Source organism: Yamadazyma tenuis, chromosome 1, assembly GCF_029203305.1.
Source record: "Yamadazyma tenuis chromosome 1, complete sequence".
In the NCBI taxonomy this organism is placed as follows: Eukaryota; Fungi; Ascomycota; class Pichiomycetes; order Serinales; family Debaryomycetaceae; genus Yamadazyma; species Yamadazyma tenuis.
This window is the reverse complement of record NC_089461.1, coordinates 345,912-361,103: the sequence shown is the minus strand read 5'-3', so window position 1 is coordinate 361,103 and position 15,192 is coordinate 345,912. Positions and strand designations below refer to the sequence as shown.

Sequence of the window (15,192 nt, the reverse complement as noted above, 5' to 3'; positions counted from 1 at the left end):
GAAAGAAAGAATTCAAATGTAAACAAGACAAGCACCATATACCCTATTATCGAATCAAATTTGTGACACTGGTAAAAGAATTCAACTAGGGCTGTCAGTTTTGTTGGAAATCCCGGAGATTATATCGTTCATCCACCAGCCCAATTTAACCGCTTTCGTTCGGTCTAAAAACCACTGAAACAGCTCCGCTCGGCTCCTCCAATCAAACTTTTGCTACCTCCAGGTGCTCAAATCCACATAAATAAGCGGTTTTGATAAGACAGAGTTTTAGGTGGACCCCTTCGAAACCACTGGCTCGGACGAAAAATGGTTGCAAAAAACGGCAATACAGTTTATCATCAAGCGAGAAATGTGGTGGATTTTTCACAAAGGCGGTTTGTGGGAAAACTATAAAGGGAGTCGACATTCCCTGCGAATGGAGACTCATATCATCTGCTTTTTCTTCTCTTTGCTTCGTTAAGCTCATACATTCCTCATTCAGCATCAGCCTCCTGTTCGTATTTGTTTCAGGTTGTTGCGAAATTATTTAGCATCGTGAAACCAAGTACCACATTGGTTGATTTCGACTTTTTTGGTTATTCAAAGGCATTAGTATCCCCAGCCATTAGCATGACACTTTCAAATACCTCCCCCACCAATGTTCCGGTGGCCACCCCTGTCTGGAACTCATTGTCGAAAAATCAAACGTTGATGATTCGGCAGATCTTGGATGGTCAACATGACCTCACATCCTCAGTGTTCTTAGACATCAAGCCGTGCTTGAAAGATAATCGGGTATTTGAATTGAAGCAGTTCTGCGGGTGTCGCTTGAAATCCCAGTACGAAGATCTATTTGGCGCCATGTCTCAGGTAATCTGCAAGGTGATTGCCAAAGAGTGGATCAAGGTAATTTGTCCTCAGAAACAAGGGTTGTTTCCATACAGAATGGCCGAAACACCCTCGTGGTGGCCACTGCAAGTCCCCCACGTCGAGCCCGATCACTTGGACAAGTTTAATCGGATCGAGTTGCTAGTCAGTATCTTGAGAAACAAGGACATCGATTTGGTGAAGTTGAAGACGTCGGTCCGCAACTTGAACGCCTTGTCGGCAAACATCGAAGGCTGGAGGTACCAGGTGCAAAAATTGATATACGAATTATTCTATTTGAGTTTGTACGAGAGATTTTATTTCCGGTATGGAGTTAACCTCGATCTTCTTGCTCAGTGCTCGGACCAAGAACGGTACCTCTTACATCAAAACGTGGTTTTAATTCGGGTATCCAACTTGGACAAAGTGACCTTGAGGGAAATCCAGCCGAACATGCTCAATGAAGATATCTTTAGTCTTGAAGTAAAGGAGAAACCGAAAGAGCCAAAGGAACCAAAAAAACCAAAGAAAACTCCAGTTATTACCAAACCAAAGAAAGCTGGAGCTATTGCTAAATCAAAAGGTGATGTGCAAACCCACAAGAAGCATAAACAAAAAAAGGTTGCAACTAAGGCCCACACTAGCAAACTGAAGAAGAAGAAGGTTTCAGTCAAGCGTGAGACGAGTGACGACGAACAGCTTTTCTCTGATCACTACACTTGTTCCACTGTGCGGACGGGCTCGTTGGATATCACCACTGCAGAAGATATCAAGAAAGAAGATGAATCCACTACAGAGTACCCGGTCATGAGAGTAGCGAGCGACTCGTCCATCAGCTCAATAAGCGAGTCTGAAGACAACTTGACGTTCTACTTTGGGCCTTCAGCACCGATCGCGTAGAAGTTACTCCATCTTGTGATATTCAGTTCTACACCCATTTTTTTAATGTATACCTGTTGTTCTCCTCCCAGCGAATAATACATTCTATGTAGTTACATATAATTACAACCAAATCATGAAAATCATAATTATGATTACTAAAGTACAAGATGGATAAACCATACACAATGCAATGATCCATAAGTGATCCCGTTCACGGTTTCATATGATAGTTATAATTGAAGGTGCCGTTATTGACTTGATTCGACGAGGACCGTCTTTGAGAGCCACGCACACCCAATGGGTTCTTGGAGAACGACAACCGGATACCTCCCTTACCGTTGGAACTAGATGGCCGTGGTAAGATACGGCCATAAAGCTCAGCCAACGCCCTGGTGGCATGGGCCACGTCTTCAAACTCCACAAAGCACATGGGTCCATGGTTGTTGGAACCAGAGCCTGATGCATTTGCTTTTGTGCGGAACAGCAAGCGTCTGAAACCTTTTTGAGGAGAGAACAAAGCCCGCAATTCCTGTTCGGTAGCGTCTGGTGGTAAGTTTCCCACGTAAAGGGTATTGCAGGGAGGGTTCTGGTCGGCCGGGTTGGCAGGGGGAGGGACACGGGCCAAGAGTGATAAGTCTGGTACGTCCTTGCGAGCCCCACCAGCCACCTGTTGAATGGGACTGGTGATGGCGGCAGACGGCTGGGCGGCCGAGGCCGAGGGCGACACGGCGGTGGCCGGCGCCGATTGGGTCGATGCGGGCGCGCTGGCAGTGGTACCAGGAGGGGTGGGGGCGGTGTTGGCCGCGGTGCTGGAGACAGACCCGTTCTGCAGAGGAGGCTGGGCCTGGCCGGAGTTCGCACTGGCACCAAGAGCAGTTCCCGACTGAACATTCACACTCGCCGACGGCGCGTCCGGCAGCGTTTGCAGCACCAGCTGCGGCGCAGGGATTTGGCCCATCGGCTGCATGAGCGACTGGCCCACAATCGGCTGCCCGAGCGGCTGCGACAAAAACGAGTTGTTCAACAAGTTATTGGAAAAGTTGGATTGGAAAAATGCTGACGACGTTCTTCGAGACGAAGAGGTGTTTTTGGATGCTAAAGATGCAGAATTGGATTGGCTCCAGTCAAAGTTTAAGTTGTTAATGGGAGTTTGGGGCTGGCTGCTGGTCTGCGACTCGAGGTCCTTGTCAAATTCGAACGGGTCGCTGAATGAGAACCGCAGGCGCACGGTGCCACTTGCACTGGCACCGGTGCTGCCACCGTTGCGCAACAGCAACTGGTTGAAGTCTAACCCTAAACTTTCTTCCATCTCCACACTCACAGGCACATCGTTTCCAAAAATGCACTTTTGGTGGAGTAACTTGTAGGTGGTCAAGCACGTGTTGAAGTTGTTGAAGTAGGCGCTGATCACATGCTCGTTGGCGTTCAAGTCAATCTTGACGATATGATCAATCACAAGGGCAAACACAAGGGTGGCCTCGCGGACCGACACGTCGTGCGGAATGTTATGGATCTTTAGCACAAAGGCCGAGGAGCTGGTGGGCGCTTCTACCACCGACGGAAGTGCCAGCGGCGCTGACGCAGGACCACCACTGTTGGGGCCACTGCTGGAACCTCCTACCAGGGTTGGAGGTACTTGCACTTGCACATCGCCCAAGGTGTTGACTCCGGATGGGGGCACTAGTAGTGGCGCCAAGTGCTGGGAGGTAGGTGGTAGCACTGTTTGCGGGTGGGGGTGAATCATCTGCAGTGGTGCGTTTGTGTCCAACTGGATATTATAATGGTCAGACATGGTCATGGGATTTTGGACTCGGTTACACTACTCGCTGGTGCGATGCACACAATCAATCTGGTAACGGGGTTTTGTGGGGGGATTCTGGGCCGCGGGAAAGATGAAAATAGTTTGTGTGAGTTTGAACTAGGTGTTACAATGCTAACACCGGTGATAACTTGATGTTGGAAGGTGTGTTAAAACTGGTATTAGTTTTTTTTTAAGAAAAAGGGAACAACAAAAAAAACCTCAAAAAAGTGCGCGCTGCGTGCGCGCACCAGGCCTTTTGCCCCAAAATGCTCGCGCTGGCGTTAGCCAGCGTTTTTGCCTGGCAGACGAGAGTCGGGTGCGCTCTGGAGCTCCTGAAAATGCATAGATTAAAGGTACCTTAACCCCATTGAAAGTTGGGCCTCAAGTCCCTGGGAGTGAATGGTTGTTACTGATGGACCTGCTATCAGGAGAAATTCCTTTGTAATTGCCCAAGAACGTGTATAACCAATTTGCATCACAAGGCCCTGGTAGGCGAGGGGGCCTTGACAGAAGCCTGCGACCCGCTGGGAGGGTAGATGGGCCTAGCCCGTTTGGGCGGGATAACGCTGGTTAGCGCGTGACCGGTCCTACATTTACGCAATAGGTTCCTGGGAGGCCAGTGGTGCTTGGGCCATCACTTGGCAGGCCATCCACGCGTAAAGTTCAGACCATTTTCTGTGTCGCTGGCCAATCACAGCCCGTTTCGGAAATGACTCAGAGGCGGGCCCCCCTTTTTAGCCATGTAGCCAGGCGCACGATTTAAGTGCAGGTGTGTACCACTCAGTAAGGGGCTGCTGCCTCCGGACAAAATGATAGTCGTGCGTATACCGTACATACCCAGAAACCCTTTTATGCCTTCCAAGCCAACCATCAAACTCTCCTGAACGTACGTTTAAATCTCCCATCACACTCTCGTACAAAACAACAGGTCTTACACCCCCTTCCCCGCAAACTCCTGTCGGCCTTCTGTTTGTGTCAAATCCCTCACGGTTATATAAAAACCCCCTGATAGTACCATATTTCCATATTTTTGCCATCAGTCCCCCGTTGTTTGTACAATAAGAATTGAGTATATTTTACTGCCTTTAAGGTTTTAATTTATTGCCACCTACAGGTGGAATCAGACACATATTCTTCCAATCAGCCTGTTTTCTCCAAGTTGAAATCACTGAGAGATCGAACATTATTCTCGCACTCGCGATACTACACATATCCACGTCCCTTTAACTAAGCATGGAATCTCCACAGATCAACAACACGCTATTTAAGCTTCTCATCATGGAGATGATCCCCACCATAATTGAGGTATCAAGGTCCCATGGTCTTTCCACTGATCAAGTCAACCTTAAAATCGAATTACTTGGGTATAAACTAGGCATCAAACTCAACGAGCTTCTACTCTTTAAACTAGCTGATCAGTTCTCCAAGAACAACGAAGACTTGGAAACTGTTCTTGACATCATGAAGTTCATCTGCAAGGATTTCTGGAAAATCCTCTTCAAAAAACAAATCAGTAACCTCCGTACCAACCATAGAGGGACATTTGTGTTGGTGGACTCCAACTTCAAGCCCATCGAAAATTTCGATGTATCTCGCCCCGACGCCCCGGTAATGATAAGCCACTACTTGCTGTACGTCAATGGCGTGATGAAGGGAACATTGAAGAGTTTTGGCATTAACAGTGTCATCACCAACGAAATCAACTTTCCGCTGGTCACCTTCAATATTGAGACAGACAACAACAACTAATCCATAGACTTAATTCAATTGCATTCTGCCATCCGTAGCAACGTCCCTTTCCAACACTATTAGACTGAGTATCATCACACGTCGTATCTCATCTTCCGCATCGCGCTAACATTTTCCCCCATGCTCCTCCGATTGCAACGCTGCAATTTCATACCCCTACGAAACCTATCGAGACAGACGCCCAAAGTCGCTCGAGTCCTCGATGACTTCCTCGGAGCCATAAATATCAACAGCTTATCACGCCAGCGAACCCATCTTTTGAAGTTGTACGATGCTCATCCCCAACCATCAATCAAAATAGCATGTTTGAACCTTCTACTCCAGAACTACTTGAAACACCCGGCGTTCATCAACTCCTACGACTTGACACAGATCGTCACAGAATTCAACATTGTCGACCTTCACGATGAAGAAACCGTCCGTAGTCTCATCAGCTGCTTGGTGTATTCCTGGCAAAATGAGACCTCTTCAAAGGCGAAGAAGCTCTCACTAGCGACATTTTTGTCCCACACCCTCCGTCAGTTGAACCTACCGTCAGAAGACATCCACAAGTATGTCGACAAACAGATCCTCCCATACTTGGCCGAGCTTTCGGCGTCTTCAAAGCTCAATTTGAAGGTTCAGCCTGCTCAAACCTCAAACGAATTGAGTATCAACCATTATAAGGACCGAGGAATGCTAGATCTTGACGGGTTGTGCAAGTACATTGCTGTGCCATTCAAGAATGGTGAGCAGCCCCTCTATGAGTTCTATGATGCGTTGGGCCCAAAAGAAAAGGTTCAATTCATGCAAAAGTATCTTGAGTTCAATAGAACAAAGCAGGACGCAGTGGAATTACACTGTTTGTCGTTAGTGAACAATGTCCGTAAGCTGTTAATAGGATTGTCCATATTCAGCCGGTCCAAGGCCGATATGGTAAACCAGTGGATGAGTTTTACCGATGTTGTTGATAAAATGCTATTGGATGACTACGTTCCGCAGGATGAAGACGAGGAAGCCATGTTAAAGTATAAAAACTACATCAAACTATTGCCCACCGAGGTCACTGTCAGTATGGTTCTCTCAAAGGCATTGCTGCACACACTGTCAACCAAGGAGATCCGATTGTACACGTTGATTTCATCAGCTGCTCAAACGTTTACCCGGTTGGTGTACGTTGAGCATGGTCTTGAGGTACCGGTGCCAATGTCAGAGCTCGTCAAGCTCTTCAGTATTATCGTCAAACTTCTCGTTGGCCACTGCAAAGTGCAGGTCCCTCAAGAATTTGAAGGCGAAACAAACTGGTTTGGAGGAAACCTCTTTCATCACCAAATCATAAGGTTGCCCAAATCAAAATACGGAAAGTTGAGTCTAAACCCTTATGTTTTCTACGAAATGAAAGCTTCAGAGCTTCAGATTGGCTTCGATCGGTTGTTTCTTCCGATGCTTGTGCCGCCCAAAAAATGGGTCAGTCCAGATGAGGGAGGATACTTGAACAACATCAAGTCAATCATCAGCAATTTGAACGAACCTGCCTACCTTCTTTACTTGAAGCGTGCCAACACATCGGGTCAATTGGACTTCCTTTATCGGAACTTGAGTTACATGGGCTCCGTTCCTTGGTGCTTAGACCAAGATATGTTGAAAGTTTTCAATACTGCCATGGAGAAGGAAGGTGGCATTTTAGGCATTCCTCCCAAGATTGATCTCATCACCAAACTTGACAAATCTCGCTACTCAAAGTTGATGTATGAACGGCAGAAGTCCAAGCGGGTCAAATATAACTTGATCATGAAAATAGCCAATGCTTTCAAAGACAATATCATGTACCTACCGCATAATGTTGATTTCAGAGGCAGAGTGTACCCAATGGTTTCGGTGCTTAGTTATCAAGACGAGGATGTCACCCGTTCGTTGTTGCAGTTCTGGGATCCTCATCCTCTTGGTTCCAATGGTTTAAACTGGTTAAAGTATCAGTTAGCAGGTCTTTATGGGAAAGACAAGCTTCCCATGGAAGATAGAATCGAGTTTGTCGATGCCAATTACAACTTTGTCTTGAGCTCTGCAAGGGACCCCATGCAGAACAAGTGGTGGATGGAAGCTGATAGTCCCTGGCAAGTATTGCGGTTATGTAAGGAGTTTTTGAAGATTTCCGAGTTTTCTGGAGATATCAGCGAGTACAAAAGTAGGGTTCCCATCCACCAGGACGGTTCTTGCAATGGATTACAACACTATGCTGCACTCTCGCAGGATCTGGGTGGAGGCAAGGCGGTTAACCTCATTCCTTCAGAAACCAGGCAGGATATCTATAATGAAGTATTGGAAACCATTTTGACCAAAGTTGAAGATACCCCAATAGATAGTATTATTGGCAAGATAATCACCCGGAAGGTAATTAAGCGGCCAATTATGACAAAAGTGTATGGGGTTACCCCCCATGGGGTGATTGAGCAACTTCAAGAGGAACTTCTTCTGCACGACCTATCCAAGAAACTAAACAAGCAGGAACTCGAATTCTACAACTCCAATAGAAGGGAAATTGTCATACGGATAGCCCGTATGATCGCCCTATCACTCAGCAACGTATTCAAGAACTTAATTGTTGTTGAAGACTGGTTGTACAAGAACACCTATCGAGTGATGAACACAATTAGGCTCGAGGAAGTGAAACACAAACACATGGATTTGGTCAAATTCCAAAACTTTAAGCCAATGATGTGGACTTCCATGTCAGGGTTCCCCATCATTCAACTTTACAACAAGAAGTCCACAAAAACTCTTAGTACCAGGTTGCAAACATTCTCAGTTAGCAAGTTCGATGATGAAGGCAAAATCAACATAACAAAACAATTGAATGCAGTATCCCCCAACTTTATCCACTCCCTAGACGCCCTCCACTTGTTACTTACATGTGCAAAGTGTGAGGAGCAGGGTATCCCGTTTGTGGCAGTTCATGACTCGTTCTGGACTTCGACAGAACACACCGACAAACTTGCCATTATTCTCAGGCAGCTGTTCATCGACTTGCACTCTTCGGACGCCCTAAAGTGTCTTTATGATGATATGACCAATACTCTCAAAGACTCGTACCATGTGGTATGGATTAGAGATGAAGACAATTTGGAAATGCTTCATAAAATCTATGAGCTCAGGCACCAAAACAAGAAGATGTTATCTAATAACCTTAATAAAGCCCTCGAGATGGAGATTCAGAACCCACATATTATTGAGATCTATGAGAATTTGGTGAACATTTACAAACCCACACTCTACTTCCGCAAGAACAATGTGATGTTGAAGTATTCAGACATCTCTCGCCAGAGTGTCGCGTTCAGGCTCAGGGAATTCACGCCCATCTTGGTGAAGGCGTCCGTAATAGAGCCCCCCAAAGGTGGTGACCTAGACATCAACCAGATTGTACATAGTAAGTTCTTCTTTTCCTGAAGACAAAACATGCATAAAGTAAATCTTTTCAAACTGCCAATTTGGTAGACACAACGGTTGTTTACAATCTAAACTAGAACCGCTCACTCTTCCTCATTAATCATGCGCTGGAGTTGGTCGAAGATCTTGTCTCTGTGAATCGCAAGCTCATCGTCACTCTCCCCATCGAAAAACTTCTGTCTGCTAAACTCTTCAGATTCAGAATCGTCTTCTTCCTCAGAAAACACATAATCCTCGTCATCCGCACTGACATAACCGTCATCAAGAAGGTCTGCATTGTGAACCTGGACATAATCATATAACTCATTGACCTGGTCCGGCTCGAGATCCAAGGCCGTATCGCCATAATCGTTGTGGATATCATCACCAATATCTGCATCCTCGTCCTCGGGATAGTCATTTTGGTAGTAGTCCTCAGCATTCGAGTCCTCGTGGTCCGAGTAGAGCGCCTGATCCACGCTGTCCTCCGACCCGTTGAGCTCGTCATCGTCTTCAAAGAACTTGATGTACCCAATCTGAGACTTGGGGTGGTTCTGATCAGTGATGGTGGCGAGCTGATACACATCGTAGACGTATTCATCTTCATCTGGTACCAGCAGGTGCGGTGCCGGGGCAACACTCGTGTGTCGCTTGCGACGCTGGGGCGTGGTACTGTTGTTAGAAATCATAAAGTCTTCCACCATGTCACTCAACTCATGCGGAATCACCATATCCTCTTCGGTCTGGCGCTTGGGAATCACAAAGCTCCGTGTCGTCTGACTGGCACTGGTTTCTGCGAGAAGGGACGCCACGACCAGCGCATCATCCAAATCATGGGAGTTATCAGTTCTGGTGAGCTTAAAGTAGAAATTGGCAGGTTCTTCAATTGGGGTCATAGCACCCGACGACACCGGTGAAGTGGGCTTGGACCGCTTTACTGATTGTCTTTCCTCCAAGATCAAGGCTTGGAGAGGGTCCTGCCCGCGTTTCCGCTTGATTCGTAGAATAGTTGGTGGTTCCATGTTACTTGAAGAGTGAGACTATTTCCAGTTGCGCGCGCCCTGTAGATGTTGCAAAAAACATCTTTGTACCACAGCTGCAAATGCTATTCAGATTGTTTCTACACGCCAACAGGTTGGTTCGTTACGCCACCGACAAGCTTGTAGGAACACTGTATACACCTACAAGGGACGTGGTAGTGATCACGGGCGGTGCTTCCGGTTTAGGAGAACAGTTGGCACAAAGGTTTGCCAGCCACAAAGCTACCGTCATCTCACTTGACATACATATTCCTCCACCAGAAAACCGCATTGATGGTGTAGTTTACTACGAGTGTGATGTTCTGAATACTGATCAGGTATGGGAGGCTCAGAACCTGATTCAGCTGAAATATGGCAGTGCTTCCATTCTCATCAACAACGCGGGAATAACTGCCGGTAAGAAACTTGTTGATTTGACGTGCCACGAGGTCGAAACCATCTTGAACGTCAACCTTCTCGCCAGCTTCTATACCGTGAAGGCGTTTTTGCCCGCCATGCTCGAGAGGAATCGAGGGTATATTGTTACGGTTGGCTCTGTGTTGGGATACATGTCTCCTGCTCGTTTGAGCGTTTATGGGGCCTCCAAAGCCGGCTTGGTGGCCTTACATGAGTCCTTGACATACGAGTTAGGTCTGCCAATGTTCCACCGTGGGGTCAAAACCCTTCTTGTGTGCCCAGGGCAAATGAAAACCCCAATGTTCAAAAGTGTTGCAACTCCCTCGCGTCTTTTTGCACCTGAGTTGGATGTCGGGTATGTGGCCGATAGGATTGTGGCGGCGGTATCGTTAGGTCAGCAAGGCGAGATTCGGTTGCCGTTATACGGGAAGTTTATTCCAATTTTCAGAGCTTTTCCGTGGCCGTTGGTGGAACTTGTGAGAAAGGTATCAGGGATTGACAGAAGCATGCAAGCATTTCGGAGCGGAGCCAGCAGTTTGCGGGGTGCTGCTACTTCGCTCCTTGCCTCAAGTGGATCGGTCTTGGGACCGGTTTCGGCGGTTTTAGAGCCAGGGTCGGCGAGTTTTGGTCCAGTTTCTGAAATACTTGACCATTCTACAGCACCTCCGTTGGACCAACCGGAAGGGGCTTTGGCCTAGTCGACCTTCTCACCCCTTGGAATTTTATACAAAAAACCGCCCGTCCAAATTGTCTTCTAATCGCGATGCAGCTAAAGTTGCCAAAAGTCTCACCGCCGCACTCTAAATGACTGTTCTACTAGAACCCAAACTTGGGGTAGACATACCCTATAAGCCCCAGGGACTGGTTCCTCTTGTCGTAGATACCATCAAACATGACAATATCAGCTTTCACACCGTCCGAATCCTGGCACTGGGGCCTCCAAAAGGAAAGATTTTGATCCTCCATGGCTGGTGTGAGCACTCCACCATGTACTACCGAATTATGGAATACTTGAGTTCTCTCGGTTATGAATGCCTTGTGTTTGACCAACGAGGAGCTGGAAGAACATCTCCTGGAAAGTACAGAGGAAGATGTGGCCGCTCAGAGGCTGCAGTATACAAAGATGTCGATAAAATGCTTGAAACATTGGTAGGAACTGCCACATCCAAAGGCCAGACCCAACTCCCGGTGTACTTATTGGGCCATCTGGCAGGCGGAGGTATATCATTGAACTATATGATAGAAGGAAACAGTAGAAGCCAATTGGCAGGGGTAATCACAACTGGTCCATTGATCAAAATCGCTCAACACTTGGCTCCTTCTCCGTACGTGGAATATGTATTGGGTTGGGTAGCTACATGGTTTCCATACCTTCCTTGGGGGTCTATCAATAGAGATATCAATGTGAAAAGTGTCATCACCACTGCTGAGGAGTGGGTCAGTTATCTTCAGTTAGAGCTTCTCACCCAGGGTAACTGCACTTTGGGTCAGATCAAGTACATGTTTGAACGGGGTAATAAGCTTGCAGACATGGCACCCGAGAACATGAACATAAACCCCAATTTTCGGTTATTGGTGATACATTGTGCAGATGATCCCATGACCAGTTTTAAGCTGCTGAAGCTCTTCTTTGACAAGTTGCCCATCAGCAATAAGAAGTTTGTTCGTTTGGACCGGGCAAGCCATTCTGTTTTCATTGAAACCGAAGAAATATTCCAAGAAACTGTCGCTGAGATTGCTGACTTTCTCGACTCACAATAAGTCTTTACATGTCCAGACCACTATCGACACATTGCCATTCAACGGAATGCGCTTCTTGAAGAGTCTGAAATGTCTTACTTTCCCAAAAATTCCTTCCAATAATCCTTCAAGCATGGTAGGTATGGCATACAACTCTTCCACCGACACCTTAACCATTTCTAAAAGCTGTTTTCCGTCAAAATGGATATCGAGGGTCTCTCCATCACTGATTATTACTTTGAAAGGCCTAACATATGGATCCTGAGCTTCAGGGGTCCCATCAGCATTCACAGCGAACGACTTGACACATATGTGTTTTGCTTCTGGTACAACCCCTAGTACTTTTGCGTTCACTCGGTAAATTATGTTGTCGATAGTCAAACTAATATTCTTAAGGTTCTTGATAGTCATGGTGTTATCATCCCTAAATGCGATACTGGGACTACTTGGTCTCTTCTGAGACGCAAGCGAATCCGTCACCTGGCTCGGGTCCTGTTGGTAGCTTTCATCGTCTACTTCCTCGTTATCATCTACCAAATCATCAAAGTGGTTTCCAGGAACTATCCCATCTTCAAGATTCTCCAGCTTCACAAGGGTTTCTTTCTTTGGCTCAAGGCCCACTTTAGTACTGATTACACGAGCGGAAGTCTGTTTGAGCCTTGGGCTCCTCGTCCTATCATCTGGGTGCTGGCTATTTATGCTGTTATTTGACCGCTGATTTCGTATCCTGTCTGACTCCATCCGAGACATGGAATGGGACACCAGTTCCAACAATTTTCCAGGTATGGCTCGTCTGACCTCGTTTGCATAAGGTCCGTATAAATGGGCTTTTATTTGCTTTCCAAGATCTTGGAGTTGTGGAGCTGTCTCCCACTCAGAGGAGTCCGGTGGAACCACCATCACCTTTGTTATGCGGCCCTCTAGCTGCAGGCCATATGTTTTGACGGTGATGTACGCTCTGATTACACAGATGTGCGAAACCACTTCTTGAGTGGTATTAAAATCATCCATTGACGGGAAACCCAGTCCGATCAATTGGTGGTATCCTTCTACTACACGCTCAAGCCGTTCTCGGTATGCAAAGATACGGAATACCTGATCAGGTTGAAAGTGGTTAAAGAATTGCATTCCTGTAGCCAGATTGCTAGTAAAGTCAGTAACCTGAAGAAGGTATGGCCCATTCCCTGCTCCTGGAGAAATAGTGAGAACAAGTGCATATATGGTTCGGAAGTACTTTCCTTCGTATCCTGGTACCGTCAACTGGTGGATTTTGGACACATTGTCGGGTCTGAAATCAAATCCTCCTGGCACAAATGACATGAGCATCCACTGACAAGACGCGATTCAGGCATCCCGATTCAACCTCATCACCGCGCACAGCACGTGACACCCCGTGTTTTTTGCATCTATCAATTTGATTATACAGTCTATCTATGACCGGTAGTCTCCGTTGATGGTAACATACTCGTGTGATAAGTCACAGGTCCAGAACGAAGCGCTCTGGCCACCACCAGTTCCTAGGTCGATATCGATGTTGATGTCCTCCAACTCAAGAAGTTCCGATGCGCGAGCCTCGTCAACTTCTTCAGGCTCTCCGTCCACCAACACCTTCAATGGCTCAATTCCATCAGAAGGCACAAACGTCACCGAGGTTCTGTCGGGGAGCACCGACGAAGACAGACTCACGTCTGAGTAGCCGATGGCACATAATATACGACCCCAGTTGGCATCTTTCCCATACATGGCTGTCTTGAAGAGGGAAGAGTTGGCAATGGTGGACGCAATTGTTTTGGCATCGGAGAAACTCAACGAGTCCTTAACGGTAATTGTTATGAACTTGGTGGCACCTTCTCCATCACGAACCACCAACTGTGCCAACTGCTGGGCAAAGTCTGTCACCTCACTTCTCAATTTGCTATAAGAAACAGCCGAACTGGAGGTTTGGTCAATTACTTCTCCTCCTGCAGCCCCGTTGGCAATGGCCACAATCGTGTCATTGGTTGACATGTCCCCATCCACCGAAATACTGTTGAACGACCGGTCTACCGAGTATTGCAAGATCAGCCGTAAAGCAGGTGCGGTCACCGGAGCATCGGTGACAAAAAATCCCAACAACGTTGCCATGTTAGGGCTGATCATCCCTGCGCCCTTGGCCAACCCAGCTAACGTGTAGGTGATGCCGTTCAACTCAAATTGCTTGGTGACAAGTTTGGGAAACGTATCGGTGGTGCAAATGGCGTTGGCACAGTCGAGCCAGTGTTGGTGCGACGACCCCAAGCTTCCTGCCAACGTATCAATTCCCTTCAAAATGGGTGAAATCGGTAACTTCTGACCAATCACTCCTGTGGACATCACCAAAGTAGAGTTTTCGCCGTTTCCAAACGCAGCATCTGTCGCCGTCACCATCGATTCAGCATCTTTTATACCTTTGGCTCCTGTCACCGCATTGGCATTACCACTGTTGATGACCAACGAATTGATGCCGTGGCCACCCGTTTCCTTGATTATCCGTTGGGACACTTGTACGGGTGCGGCCTTAAACTTGTTGGTGGTGAATACTGCTGAAGCTACAGCGTTTCCGTGCTGGTTTTGCAAGAGGGCCAAGTCCAATTTTCCATTTTTCTTCACCCCGCAATGTATTCCTCCCACGGCAAAACCTTTGGGGTATACTCCCGTCTTGGGTACGAATCTAGCTGCCTTGTCGGAGTAGAATCTGACCTGTGCCACTATTACTGACTTCATATCTCTTGTGACTAATGTTTTGTTGAGTAGCTAAAGATAACGAAATCGCGAAAACCTCTAACCATTTGAAAATTTTTTATTCGTTTCTTCCGCACTAGCAGCATGGCAAAGCCAAAGACCCTCAACTCGATGTTTCCGGGGCTTCCCAAGTCACGTTTATTGAAACAGGCTACTCGTATCAATATCATCCACGGAAGCACTGCAACCGCCTTCAAATTCGACCCAAAATTCACCCGTTTGGACTTGATCTTACCACAGAATAGACTTCATAAACCATCGATAGGTTTAAGACAATTTTGGAAACACAATCTCCCAACCTTGAAATTCCACAACTACGATACCGAGTTCCATGTCCTCAAAGTACAAACCGATTCCGATCAAGAGTTGGCCAAGTGCCCCACCAAAGTGGTGATCCACACTGAATCTGGCAACCAAGAAGTCAGCTGCGAAGGCATTTCACACAGTGACATATTGGCCAAAGTGGTACAACTCACTGGTGCCACTCCTGTGGATCCTGAAGTGTTGAAAGGTTTGGACCTTAATACAGTAGCACACCAGTAAGCGAGTCTAATCATGTTGTAACGGTTTCTTGTA

General features: G+C 46.9%; 9 protein-coding genes across 9 annotated transcripts; 5 read left to right on the top strand and 4 right to left on the bottom strand. All coding sequences in view use genetic code 12, as the record gives it.

Annotated features, from left to right (window-relative positions):
* Positions 1–609: 609 nt before the first annotated feature.
* PSN45_000182 (uncharacterized protein) lies at positions 610–1,746 on the top strand (the record flags this gene model as incomplete). The annotated part of the gene is made up of 1 exon (XM_006687615.2): positions 610–1,746. One exon carries the CDS (start codon positions 610–612, stop codon positions 1,744–1,746), a length of 1,137 nt encoding a protein of 378 aa, XP_006687678.1.
* Positions 1,747–1,939: 193 nt separating this feature from the next.
* WHI3 (cell cycle RNA binding protein whi3) lies at positions 1,940–3,472 on the bottom strand (the record flags this gene model as incomplete). Its single annotated transcript, XM_006687614.2, has 1 exon — positions 1,940–3,472. One exon carries the CDS (start codon positions 3,470–3,472, stop codon positions 1,940–1,942), a length of 1,533 nt encoding a protein of 510 aa, XP_006687677.2.
* A 1,290-nt stretch (positions 3,473–4,762) lies between these two features.
* On the top strand, positions 4,763–5,278 carry PSN45_000180 (uncharacterized protein; the record flags this gene model as incomplete). The annotated part of the gene is made up of 1 exon (XM_006687613.1): positions 4,763–5,278. One exon carries the CDS (start codon positions 4,763–4,765, stop codon positions 5,276–5,278), a length of 516 nt encoding a protein of 171 aa, XP_006687676.1.
* Positions 5,279–5,398: 120 nt separating this feature from the next.
* On the top strand, positions 5,399–8,701 carry PSN45_000179 (DNA-directed RNA polymerase; the record flags this gene model as incomplete). The annotated part of the gene is made up of 1 exon (XM_006687612.2): positions 5,399–8,701. The coding sequence occupies one exon, from the start codon at positions 5,399–5,401 to the stop codon at positions 8,699–8,701; it is 3,303 nt and encodes a 1,100-aa protein (XP_006687675.1).
* An 83-nt stretch (positions 8,702–8,784) lies between these two features.
* Positions 8,785–9,702, bottom strand: PSN45_000178 (uncharacterized protein; the record flags this gene model as incomplete). The annotated part of the gene is made up of 1 exon (XM_006687611.2): positions 8,785–9,702. The coding sequence occupies one exon, from the start codon at positions 9,700–9,702 to the stop codon at positions 8,785–8,787; it is 918 nt and encodes a 305-aa protein (XP_006687674.1).
* An 80-nt stretch (positions 9,703–9,782) lies between these two features.
* On the top strand, positions 9,783–10,814 carry PSN45_000177 (uncharacterized protein; the record flags this gene model as incomplete). Its single annotated transcript, XM_006687610.2, has 1 exon — positions 9,783–10,814. The coding sequence occupies one exon, from the start codon at positions 9,783–9,785 to the stop codon at positions 10,812–10,814; it is 1,032 nt and encodes a 343-aa protein (XP_006687673.1).
* Positions 10,815–11,868: 1,054 nt separating this feature from the next.
* Positions 11,869–13,176, bottom strand: PSN45_000176 (uncharacterized protein; the record flags this gene model as incomplete). The annotated part of the gene is made up of 1 exon (XM_006687608.2): positions 11,869–13,176. The coding sequence occupies one exon, from the start codon at positions 13,174–13,176 to the stop codon at positions 11,869–11,871; it is 1,308 nt and encodes a 435-aa protein (XP_006687671.2).
* A 111-nt stretch (positions 13,177–13,287) lies between these two features.
* ECM42 (glutamate N-acetyltransferase) lies at positions 13,288–14,598 on the bottom strand (the record flags this gene model as incomplete). The annotated part of the gene is made up of 1 exon (XM_006687607.1): positions 13,288–14,598. The coding sequence occupies one exon, from the start codon at positions 14,596–14,598 to the stop codon at positions 13,288–13,290; it is 1,311 nt and encodes a 436-aa protein (XP_006687670.1).
* Positions 14,599–14,700: 102 nt separating this feature from the next.
* On the top strand, positions 14,701–15,159 carry MRP49 (mitochondrial 54S ribosomal protein mL61; the record flags this gene model as incomplete). The annotated part of the gene is made up of 1 exon (XM_006687606.1): positions 14,701–15,159. The coding sequence occupies one exon, from the start codon at positions 14,701–14,703 to the stop codon at positions 15,157–15,159; it is 459 nt and encodes a 152-aa protein (XP_006687669.1).
* Between the last annotated feature and the right edge of the window lie 33 nt (positions 15,160–15,192).